This window comes from Protopterus annectens, chromosome 8.part0, assembly GCF_019279795.1.
Source record: "Protopterus annectens isolate FY-2018-M chromosome 8.part0, PAN1.0, whole genome shotgun sequence".
In the NCBI taxonomy this organism is placed as follows: Eukaryota; Metazoa; Chordata; order Ceratodontiformes; family Protopteridae; genus Protopterus; species Protopterus annectens.
In genome coordinates this window covers 1,031,909,569-1,031,922,642 of record NC_056741.1, presented here as the reverse complement: position 1 = coordinate 1,031,922,642, position 13,074 = coordinate 1,031,909,569, and the positions used below count along the sequence as shown (strand labels likewise).

The window sequence follows — 13,074 nt, the reverse complement described above, 5'->3', positions numbered from 1 at the left end:
CAAAAGAGAGAGTCATCCAAGAGGTCTCAGCCAGTCTGGAATTTAACTCCCATTTATTTTTGGTGCCAAAGAAAATGGGGACCTGAAGCCTATCTTGGACCTAAGCAAACTCAGTTTATATGGAAAGAAAGAAACATTATGGGTGGTGACTGTTCAGTCTGTCCTTCTGTTACTAAAGAAAGACGATTGGATGTGCTCTGTGGACTTAAAGGATGTGTACTGTCACATAAAAATTGACAGGCGCTCCAGAAGTCATCTGCACTTCCATCTGAGAGTCGTTCACTTCCAAGTCAGAGCCCTGCCCTTTGATCTGAATTGCATGCACTTTCATCCAAGCCTCCCTACCTTATTTTTCACAAGGATAGGGTTTCCCTCCATACTAATCCTTCATTCATGCTAAAGTAGCTACATAGGCTAATATAAAACAGTGCATTCCTTGGATGTTCACAGACTGTTACATTTCTGCCTTCATAGGACAACACAGTTCAGGAAATCAGAGCAGTTTTTTTGTTTTTCTCTAATTGTAAGGGTCATGCAGTTTCAAAAGTAACTATAGCAAAGTGGATAACCAGTTATATATCCTTTGTTTTAGTAAAATGGTCTGAAGTCACCTATTCCTCTAAAAGCCCATTCACCAAGATCCATAGCTGCATCAGCAGTGTTTTCTTCTAGAATTCCTATTGATGACATTTGTGCTGCAGCTAGCTAATCCAAGTCTCATACCTTCGAGTCCCATTATAAGTTGGATATAGTTTCCAGAAGCAGAACACCATTTGGCTCCTCTGTGCTCCAGCATATGCTTCCTTAAGGCCACCCAAGAAATCATGTAGCTGGGAACTCTGACCCGTCATTGAAGCAGAATGAGGAGGACAACAGATTTTTTTAGTTATATACTTACCATAACTTGGTATCTGTGTTGTCCTCTTCTCATTCTGCTTCACCTTCCTGCCCAGCCACCCCCATCCAAAATCATTTTGGTTTTAGAGGATCTAGAAAAGCCTTTGTTGGAACCTGCATTCCAGGTTGAGCCCTTGGTTTCTTTTCCTTCCATCTTCTGTCTATAAGGGGCAGCAAACTTGATTTAAGGAGGTTGAGCTAGGGGCAGAGGATTGTGGGTAAAGGAGGAGCTCGAGCCTGGAAGCTGAAGTCTGTAAAAGTTGGCTGAGTCAGATCCGAGGATCAGATCCGTAACCCATCAGTGAAGCAAAATGAGAAGATAACACAGATACCAAATTATGGTAAGTACATAACTAAAAATTCTGCCCCTTCTGACAAGGGTGGGAAGGTGTTTGATAGAATTGGGAAAAATTTGTATTCATCTGTAACACTTATTTTTAGAATTCTCATCTGTGAAGCTCATGTGTTAAAGCTAATGCTTGCCTGTTTTGAGCACATAAGGAACATTATGGCATCCCCCCCCCCCATTTGAGGAAAAACATCTTTGTGTAATCATATTGCTTCTACATCTCAAGTGGCAATCCCACTCTTTAAAATGATTCAGCTGATGCCACTGGAACACCTTTCCTGCCCAAAATCACAGTGACTAACCTTAAACAGCTTGATTCTTTCAAATGTTTTTCCTCAGAATATTTTAACCAGTGAGATCATGTGATCTGTTGTATTGATGTGAATTATCAGAAGTTCCACATGGAGTGGGCAGAAACTACCTACGAAGATAGCCAGTTTCCTTTTCTGGAAGACATTAATTACAACATTTCTAAGCTTGCATTAGCCAGATGATAGTTTACATACAAATTTGCAGTAATAAACCATATAAACATCCTGATACAATAGTCTAAATTTATTGCACTGCATTTACTTTTTTTGCCAACACTGAAATCTCTGTGACAACTGTTTGGTGTAATGTCTACTTCTGTGAAGGATAACGTTAGCTGGTGATGTTTCAAGGCCTTTCTTTAGGGCTACTCTTAAAAGTGGTGATCTCATACAGAAGTGCACTAAGGAGTTTTTACTAGGTATTCTGTCCTTTTAATAACCAATTGAAAAGTTATGAACTAACTATAATGGTAGATCTCCAAGTCCATCCTTTGTACCATACCCATCCATCTTCCCCATTTGAAGAGAATAGGAGAGCAACTACTCCAAATGTTCTGATGGTAAACCTCTTTTTACACATCACACGGAACATGTGGAGGCTTGACACTGCAGTTTACTGTGCGATAAAGGGATGGTGTTTCACAGCATAGGAGAATCTTATTTGACTTGCAGTCCTAAAGCCTGCTAGCTGTAGCCCTGCTGTTGCCGAAGATAGACCCACTGTTACAGATTTCTCATTATGGGAAGCTCTATAGTTCATGATTTGTAGTCTGGGTGGCAGTGATTCTATAACCCTGAAAGTCTGGAATACAAATCAAGGGTTATGATTGGGAGTGGCTGCATCTGTTACCATGTAGTCTTACCTGAACCTACTTGGGTCCAGGAGGTAAGGTGCACAGGGTAATGGGTTCATGACATTGAAGTACTTTCTGTGCAAGACAGCTCACTGGTGGCCACTTGACCAAATTATAAGTGATTGAAACCATGATAGTGTTTGCATAATAGGACGTTTCCCTACAACTTGTACATACAACTGTAAGGTTGCACAACCTTGGGATAAAGTAATTACCCCAAAAGCCTTGGTCTTGATATGCAGAAACTGCTGCAGTATTGCAGCCATCTGAGATTGCACTGAGCATCATTGAGCTCAAACTGGACAAAAGTGTGACAATATATTATGAACCTGAGTGATAGCTTGGCATAGTAACTGATATGGACCTGTATGTTCTAGAGAGAAGCACCTTTTCTGAGTGCATGCCTCCATGGATGTTTGTGGTTGTGACTTGCCTAACTTGCATATTGTTTTATATAAAGAGTGGAGGGTACAGTGTTCTGCTCAGATACATTTTCTTATTGTTGATGTTTAACGGCTTGACTTTTACTGCTGTTTTTTTTTTTTTTACTTGCAGTATTCAGTATTGTTCACTGTTCTCAAGGCATTATAGACTGGCAGTCTGTGTCCATGTAAGGAGTCTATTTTATACTGTGTGGATATCTTAAATGTATTAAGCCAGGAGCGCGAGACTGTGTGCGTCAGTCATGTACCGTTAGGGTGAGAACCTCATACAGCTCTTTAACAAAAGATGGCTGAGTACAACAGACTTTCTTTTGGTGGTTGTGAATTGTAAAAACTTCACAGAGACTTGCATTATAATAATGATAGTTTAATTACTGACCAGGCTTAGCATATCATCTATAGAATTTTCCCTGTTTATTTGCATAAGTGAGCTGTTCCAAAGACCCATTTCAGCACAACCCAGCCTTGATGCAGTCAGATGTGCAAGAAGCTATGGAAGACTTATCGTCATTTTCTTTACAGTATTCGTTAAACCAAGTATAGTATTTTTAATAAAATTATTACTTTTAAGAATAAGATTCAGTAAAGTAAGTACATTTATGTGAAGTGTGACATAACTCTAGCTTGATGTCTGTATCATATGTTAGCACATTTTTTTTTAATTTGTTGAAGGAAATTCAGACAAAATTCAACACCTTAAGTGGATTGAGTAACTGGATGAACTCCTTGTTTAGTGCATGGTGGGTGACTGAGGGAAAATACGTATATTTATAGGGTTATACTCAGAAGTTTTAAGTCAAACTGCATATGCAGTTATTTTCTGTTTTTATATTTCTTAAACCTGTTCTGTTTCTGTTAACAGATCCCCATCTAGGTCGCCCTGACCTCCTGCCAAGGACGCCTCCAGTTGATGAAGCCAGTGATTCTGTAGCAACAACTTTGTCTACTTCTTCTTTGGGCAGTGGTGGGCAGAACTCGCCAGCCCATAGGTAAGCTCTTCTAATGGTATGTGAACTGAATTGTGGAGATGTAGAATGGTGGACCTCCACCAATGGGTCTTTATAAGAATTTCTTTGTCAGCAGTTAGAATTTTCTTGAAAACCCAAGCCAAATTCCAATCCTCAGGGAAGTCTGTGCAGAGAGAGATTTATATGAAGGCATGTTTTCCCCAAAACCCACTGTGTGTGTGTGTGTGTGTGTGTGTGTGTGTGTGTGTGTGTGTGTGTGTGTGTACACATTGCTCTTAGTTTGGGTCTGTCCTTGCTACCATTCATAAAAATACTACCTTTGCATGCCTAACTGCTAAAGGAAGTATCCAATGTGGTCAACAAATTACCAGCAAAGACCCACCCAGATATTGGCTGTATTGTGTCACAGAACATGAAATTGCCACACATGCCAGCAGTTTATCCTAGCTACCAGATTTTAAATGCTTTGCAGGTAATGGAGGGGTCAGATCATTTTTGGAAAGAAGGATGGGAGTGTAGTCTTCATAGCCACAGATAAAAGTTGTTGAAACAACTCCACAACTGCAAGCACTTGCAGGCCAAGTCCAGAACTAAAGTTCCTTGAGGCAGGTCTGTTTTTAACCACCTCTTACAAATCCATCAGGCAGTGAGCTCACCCTTTGCTAACAAGGATTCAAGGCTTAGCCAGTCTTTAGTTTTTGGCAAAGAAGGACCTTGGGATCATCCTGAGGTGTTTTCACCATCCATTTTTGGGCTTCTGCCGCCTCCTCCTCCTCCTCACCCTCCCAAAAGTGTCTTACAGCCCTTCTGATGAAGCCTGAAGAACCTCCGTTTATTTTGCTCTTGGAGTATGTCATTACTGATGCCTTTAGAACAACTTGAATCTGTACCATCATTCTCCCTCAAATATTTGATGTATTTACAAGTCAGTCAGGCATTACCAATTCACCAAGTGTCCCAGTGCTGAATTTTTTGTGGTGTCTTTGGTCCAACATAGGTTCCAGAGACTTCAACATTTTTCTAGCTTCCTGCAAGGCAAGGATTATGTTGGTACTGAAGATGGAGATAATTTGCTGCAGTGAGGCATATGGCCTGTAACTGGTGGTTTTACATCTCCCACTTCCAGGACCATCTAATGTGAAAGGCACTGGGTAAAACTTTGTGACTTTGTGTTGGAGTTTAAGGACTTTTGTGAAACTCTGTTGCATTCACAGTAGGATGCCTTGTCCCAGTGTTTTGACTTGTTTGGTGTTTTGGTTGGTGCTATAAACTACAGTGCATGTCTGCACAGGATGTGATTGACTTGTTAGGAAGAACTTGAGAATAAAATTCTGAGTGCTTAATTTTTGAAGGAACTGCTCTGTAGCTGACTGGCTCATCATCTGGTATACATCCTCCTGAGGAAAGATTAAACACATCAAAGTGGAGATTCTTTATCCCACACTCATTCCCTCCAGTCCATTGTCTTCTATACTTAACAAACGAAGGGACAATAAGGTGGCAAACCAAGTCGGAGAAAGCAAGTCAAAATAAGAAAAGAATTCCGCACTTAAAAATGCCAAGTACATTTATTAAAAAAGCGAAAAGCAAAGTCTTTGAGTAAAAAACGTTCCTCAGTGCTGAATAAAAACAGTTTGAATAAACCAATATGTATAGTAATTAAATTCAAAAAAAGACAACCAGTAGAATATTAGAATCTAAATTAATCAAAACACTGAAACTAAATATTCGCATATAACATTAATTTAAGAACGATACATTTGCTTCTGTTTCTTAATTAAAATAGGTTTGATTGTAACCGTACTATTTATACCAGGCTTTATATCTGCCCGCAATCTTAAAATCCAGTTATATTCACTAATTTCAACTGCATTATTAACATCTTCCCCTCTAATATGCTTATGATTAACATCAGTTACTCTGAATTTAAGCTCATGATCTGGCCCAGCTTCTAAAACACAAAAATGGATACCTAATAGGTGTGGAACATTTCCTTGTCATAATCGTAGTTGCTGTGGAGATATTATTCCTGGTAATACGTTCATACATCCCATAACTAAGAGGATGTATGGATTTAATTGTTTAACAATGTACAACAATGTGAATATAGTTTATGTGGGTACTTGTACTAAATGTCCTCCTTTCTATGTGGGTAAATGCAATCTTAAGTTAAAAGATCGAGTGGTAGAACATAACTCAGACATACAGAGTAACATGCAAATGCTTTGGCTAAACATATTTTCGAGTATAATTGGATTTTAAGATTATGTAAATTCAATACAGCTTTCTTAAATAGCATTGAACACCCCCCCCCCTTTATCTGTCTAAAAAGAGTAGAATGCTGATGCAAGATAGAGGAAAGAATGGCAAAAATATAAAACACCACTGTTATCTCAAACTTCAGAATGCACTGCAACCATGCTAAACAAATAACAGTACCAAGAATACTACTCACAGCTGAAGGTGCTCTCACCAAACAAAAAAAAAGAAAAAGCTGTAAAAAATGAAAAAAGCCAGGACATAGGTTACAGCAACTCCCAAGTAATGACCATAATAGGCAATTCAAAAAAACAAAAAGAACTTTTATTCAAATAGCATGAAATGGCTTTAGCACTTAGCCAGCTTATGCTTCTTCATATCAATTCAAAAAAATGAAATAGTGCTTATATATACAGCTTTTTTCGGGCTCATTAAACATACAAATGCAATTAATCAAATTATAATTTATAGTCATAATAGAGAAAAACAATCTAAACAGTTTAAAAAACAGTTTGAAATGCATTACCTAAAACTGTTCATATAAATTATGCACATAGCAATGTAATAATGAATCATAACCATCATTCAAATCACACAACATATACATTTTAGTTCAGTATTATGCTGACCTACATTTTAGCATAACAGCACACGCATTGTTTGCTGTGTAATAAATATAAAAAAAAAAAAAAAAACTCACACTGCTCACTAAGCGTGAATATATCAAAATAGACATGAGAGCGCTGAAAATCTCGTACAACAGCAAATAATAGAAAATAGAGCTTACTTAGTTGAACATTTCACGATCCAAAACCATGTATATATTTACAAACCATTTCTACTTTGTATATATTACATCCAAAAAAGCGTTCATAGCTATCACGGAGAATCACTCTTGCTTTAGAGGTCTTATAGTCTAGTTGCTTATCTTTTATGGTTGTGTATATATATTTTACATACTGTATGTATTTCCTCATATTTAGTTTATATGTTCATAGAAGGGAGGCATTTACCTTTCATTGATATGATTAAGTTTTAAGCAACCGGCAGTTGTTATAAAAAACTTATCTTAATGCTTAAGTTATGTATACTCTAGGCATTAGGACCCAGAAGAAGCCTTGTCTTCTTCAAGTCATCCTTCAGATTCTCCATTATAGCTATGAGCGCTTTTGGATGTGTAATATATACAAAGTAGAAATGGTTTGTAAATATATACATGGTTTTGGATCGTGAAAATGTTCTACTGAGGCAAAAGTAAGCTCTATTTTTTGTTTTTATGCGCAGTGGGTAGATTTTTTTTGCGCCTCATGTCTATTTTGATATATTCATTTATTTAGTTTTATTATTCTGAACACAGCAATGGCTGTTATGCTTGGCAAAATGTAGGTAGGTCATAATACTGAACTAAAATGTATATCTGATGTTGTAGAATTCTTTGGAGCTGTTTTAGATAAATTTTGTTGTTTGATTTGAATGATGGTTATGATTCATTATTACATTGCTATGTGCATAATTTATATGAACAGTTTTAGGGTATGCATTTCCAAACTGTTTTTACTAAAGCTGTATATAAGCACTACAGATTTCATTTTGAATTGATCATGCTAAACAAATAACAGACAAAAACTATGCTATAACAACTTTCAGAACAATAGTAAACACAATACTAAAAAAATTATATTTAGCCGTTAAAGAAATCTTGCATCCTGACTTAAAATTCAACCCTAACCCTAACTCCTGTCCCAATAACTCACCACTCAGAATTACAATAGAATTCAACTTTTATTTCGTAGATAGTGTAGCTTTCCAAATCAGCAGCAATTCCCCAACATCTAATCTCAACCTTGTCCAACAGTCACATAAGACCACATCCACTTTCAAGTCTGTGCCCATTTACTGTGTAAAACTACTTTTAAACCATGCTCTACTTCAGCTGATGACCTTCTCAGTGAGTACCTTAAAGCAACCGATAGCATTGCCTATCTTGTCTCAAGTCTTCTAAATAGATCAGTCCATGAACCCTCCATTCCCTCTGTCTGGAAAAAAAAAATTGAGCATGTTCCCTCTACACCAAGGAGGAAATCAAATGGACATCACTAACTTTAGACTTAAAGCAATCTTTATCCTCCCCCACCAAAGTACTTGTAAAAATGTATTCCAAAACCATTAATAAATTTTCTCCAACAGGAAGAACTCCTATCCCCAAACAGCTTGGCTTCCATCCCCCCATAGTGCTAACACTGCACTTGTAACCTTTGTAAATGCTGTCAGTAAAGGTGGAGGTAACTGCAAACTAGTCTCCTTATTTCTAAACTTGTCTAAAGCCTTTGACACAGTTTGTCACAGCAAACTTCTACTTCCAAATGCCCTCATTAGGTCTGTCTCAGCCCACCTTGATTTGGCTCAAAAGCTACTACAGTAGGTATCAGTCACTAAAATGACACACTTCTCCATGCCTGCAAGTCATCAGCGGTGCATGACGAGGCTCTGTCCTTTGTACTGTGTTTAACATCATCACCAACACTCTCCACACAACAGGTGTCCCTAAAACAATAGTCAGATGGCTCCATATTCCTGTGCATATCAGGCAAACTGTCACACCTCAAAAAATACTCTGGAAAAGCTTTAACAGCCACTGAAACATGACTTTGTAAGTCACAACTTGTGTTCCAAAAAAAAAAAAAGATAACCCCAGTCCCTGTGTTATGAAAAAAAAATTTAAATCTTTAAGTGCAACCATTGAACTAACTTTTCACAGCAAATTATTAAGGATATTAGATGATGATTTTAAATTTGACCTGCATATACAAAACTGAATAAAAATCAACAAAAACTAGAGGTGCTTTACAGAGGCAAAAACTCTCACCATTATAATTAAAACTGCACTTGCCACTACATAACTCCTACCCTCGCAGCTTTTGCTGCTCTCGTCCTTACTAACCTCTCAACATCACAAAAATCAAAACTTGAACAATACCATAATAAAGTGGCTAAATTTGCAGCAAATGCCCCTTCAGAACCCATCACTGTATAGCACTAAAAAGCCTAAATTGGTTAGAACTACCCTGTTAACTAATATACACAGCTTCTTACTATCTGTAAAATTATCTAGCATCCATCTGCTGTTCCAGTACTAAATACTATTCTACACAACTATATTCCTAATTTGTCATTACGATCCAGTAACCAAATACTCCTCACTATCCACAAACCTATGAATGGTCTGTACTCATACCATTTTGCTAAGGCCTAAAACTCCTTACCTGTAGCCATCAGGTCATCACCCTCCCTTCAGTCTGTTAAAACCATTCTTAAAGACTGTCTAGCCAAAATGTGGAAATGTTATTGCTCAACTGCAGGATAAACTATATCCCTAAATAAGATTAAGTACCTGGTCATACCTTACACCTTCTTGCTCTCCCTTCTTTACTCATTACCTTACTTCAGTCTATTTCTGTCCCTTGACTTACTTTCTGAGTATGCCATGACCCTCTTTTCTGTCTCACTTTATATTGCAATTCCTGTTTGTGTTGTAATAGCTTACCTTTAATTTCTCAGTTGCTAAAATTCCCCTAAATATTAAATCATCATCATAAATTTTATCTATTCTTAACCAATGTTTTCACATTTGGTATACTTATTTAAACTGGAGATGTTTTTGTATTTTTGAAGATCATAAAATTGGTGATAAAATGTATTTGTAATACTTGGAGCTTTTCTGTCTGGGCCTCCACTGAAAATGGGCACTCTCCCATTCAGAGTTTCCCAGTAATCAAATGTCAAAAAATAAAGTAAAAAGTTCATTGCACGTAAAAAATAAAGTTAACCTTCCAAATGCCAAAAAAGATCTTGCCAAACTTAACGGGGAACTCCAGTGTCCCTGATCATCTCGACCAAAGCTAGATAGTTAAAAATAACCACCCTGGCAAAAGATAATCACAAAGTATTTTCTAACTGTGTTAAAAAGCTCAGTAATACTGCACAAAACTGTGCAGTTAATTGTAAATGTCTCATATTGTAATGCTGAAGAAGTAGCCAGTACACTCGTGGATAAATTTAGATCTTACTTCATTCCCTCCTCCCCACGTTCCCAGATAAAATACCAAGAGCCACATGTTCCTGGGAGATCTGAAGGAGTAAGTCCTCAAAGCTGTATATAAGGCCAATAGCACTGCTTCTGTAGGGGCTGATAACATATCAGGATGCCTGCTGGTCATCTTGAAACAGCACCTGTCAAATTCCCTAAATAGCCTTCAGTCAGGCTTTGTGCTAGATTAGTGGAAAACAGTTATCCTCTGGCACAAAGGTGAGCCATCAGCTTACCTGGGCAACTGTAGACCAGCCTGATCTGTAAGGCTATGGAAGTGGTCATCATGGAATTGATAAATAAGGACATAGGTGGCATAAAACTCAAGACCCAAGCCAGTTTGTTTCTTTCAAAGGCAGATGTTCGTGTTTCACTGTTGCAGTCATTACATTTGGGTAATCTGCTGGCAGGTTGCCCTCAGCCTGATTAACAAAGTCTTCGGTCCTTCGTCGGTTGCTGTCCCTTCTTCCATGATGTCAGGTCGTCAGGGGTATAAAACATGCAGCCGACACCATTTTCATCAGTCTTTCTTGCTGCGCAGTGCCCGAAGCAGAAGTAGTTCGCAAGTACTGGTCGGCAGACTCCTGAAATTTTCATTTTTGAGTTTCAGAACCGAAATCTTCAACCTAAAGCTAAGTACCCCATTGGGGAAACTATTTCTTGCCCCTTACCGATGTCAGTAAAAGTTAATAATTGTATTACTTGTGGGAGGCAAATACCTCATAAGGATTTTCATTTGTACTGTATTCCTTGCCTAGGCCCTGACCACAACATACCTTACTGTCGGTTTTGTGCTAAATTTCATCAACGCACTATTAAGTGTCTGTATATTTTTGCATCAAAATATTTTGGCTCAAGATTCAACTATCCAGAAATGTCATCGGTTAGCAATCCAACTACCGGAATACACAAAAAACGTAAAGGCAGAGACAGACCGTCGAGGTCCAAAACCAACGAAGCTTCTCCTAAGCCGGTTTGCCGGTATTCAGTGAGGCACTTCCGCAGCCCCTGATACCAGCTGCTTTTGATTCGCAGGCCTCTACTGAGACCCATTCGTAAGACACTTTAAGTATTGACCCAGCGGATATCTCTACCTTATGCACTGGCTTCTGAGGGAGTTTTCAGGCCTAAAGATTTGTATATTAAACCAACGCCATCTTCAAAACCTAGGCCAAAATCAACTTCTATATCTAAAAAACCGATGCTTGGGCCACATGCACTGGCCCCTATGCCTAAAAAACAAATTATCAAAATGGCTGAGGATTTAATTACCTTCATCAGGCGTTCCCATCCCCTTCCTGCTAAGAGGCCTAGGCAAGGCACTGACTATGAATCATCACATCAGGTTTCTATTTCTTCTGATTACTCTTCTCAGCTAGAATTATCTATTCCACCTTATGAGGACTCTGATGCAGAAGATTCCATCCCTTCTGCTTCTCCTCCTGAGGAGTTTTCTTTTGCAGAAACTTTGCTTATCTTAAGGGGACACTTTCACTGGGAGAGTCAGGATTTCTCAAAATCTAAAAAGAGGCTTGGGGATTTCCTTCTTCCACAGCATAGGCCTTTTTGGTTATACCTCCTGTTCTAGACATTGTTGTTGATGTTTTCTCAGAATCCAGCATGGCTCCTGATTCCCTGCCTCTGGCTCCTAGTAAGCCAGACAGATATTACAGGGTTCCTGACTCCCACAAATTCCTTTTTAAAAATCCTACTGCTGACCCTGATACCATTTCTCAGGGTCCTAAGGGCGTTAAGGATTCTACTGCTAAAAATACTACCCCTTCTGATAGAGACTCCAGGGCGCTGGATAGATGGGTTAAGAAGGTTTACACGTCTGCGACCTTGGCAATCAGAGCTTTAAACTGTCAATTTCATATGCTTAAATAGCAGTGTGTCATGGGCTTACTTAAACAGAAAATTATGTTGATTTCTGACTGTGTGGAAAATAGAGTTGCAGGGTTTATTGCATTCAGCTGAACAAGTTGGAAAGCATACTTTGCAATGTGGTTTTTATTCCCTGGAGGCCTCTTGCAGGGCCGCTGTAACTGGATCTGTGATAAGGCATGCTTGGCTCAAGGAGCAAAATCTGCCTGATTATGTTAAAGCAAAATTGTTGGATGTTCCTTTACAACAGGACAGTCTATTTAGTAATAAGGCAGAAGAAGTTTTGGAAAAGATGGAAGATAAAGCTAAATCTTTGCAAACTGTAAAAGATTTCCTACAAGTGCAACCACCCAGGTTCAGTAGGCACTGGCCTACTAAGAATTGGTCCTTTCCAGCACCCACGAGAGCTGCTCAGTTCAAACCCAGACACTCCAAAGGCTCCAGGTTTCAGTCACAAGGAACTTGTAGAGCAAAACAATGGGGTGCCTCCACCTCCAAATCTGGAAGTAACAAGGCACCTTCCTACGGTAAACAGTCTCAATGGCTTCCCTCTGCAATGACCAAGCACGTATCTCTTGGCTGCCCCTTTGGGGGGAAAACTGGCACTTCATGCACGAAATTGGCAACTAATTACCCAGGACAAGTGGGTTTTAAATATGGCATCCCAGGGATACAGATTTCATTTCCACACGTTGCTGATCTCAAACAGATGGCCAGATCTGCCTCCAAATCAGTGGGCAGAGGCCCAGAAACAAGTTATGTCTCATGAATATGGGGGCTATTCAACCAGAACCCGAAAAGGAAAAGGGACAAGGTTTTTATTCAAGACTTTTCCTGGTACCCAGAAAAGACAAATCGCAACGTCCAATTCTGGACTTATCCATTCTAAATACATTTCTGGACATTCCAGAATTCAAGATGCTGACTCTACAACAGTTACTGCCTATGCCAGACAAGGATGCCTGGTTGGTAACTCTAGACTTGAGGCTTACCTGCATATTCCAATCAGGGAATCTTGCAGA

The 13,074-nt window shown here is 38.8% G+C and overlaps 1 protein-coding gene across 1 annotated transcript in view; it reads left to right on the top strand.

Annotated features, from left to right (window-relative positions):
• The window catches only part of LOC122808394 (phosphatidylinositol 4-phosphate 5-kinase type-1 alpha-like), a 795,187-nt gene that overhangs the window by 451,042 nt on the left and 331,071 nt on the right, over positions 1-13,074 (top strand). The window contains exon 8 of the mRNA XM_044079360.1: positions 3,717-3,843. Within this exon, the coding sequence (XP_043935295.1) occupies positions 3,717-3,843 (127 nt within the window). The remainder of the gene's footprint in view (positions 1-3,716; positions 3,844-13,074) is intronic.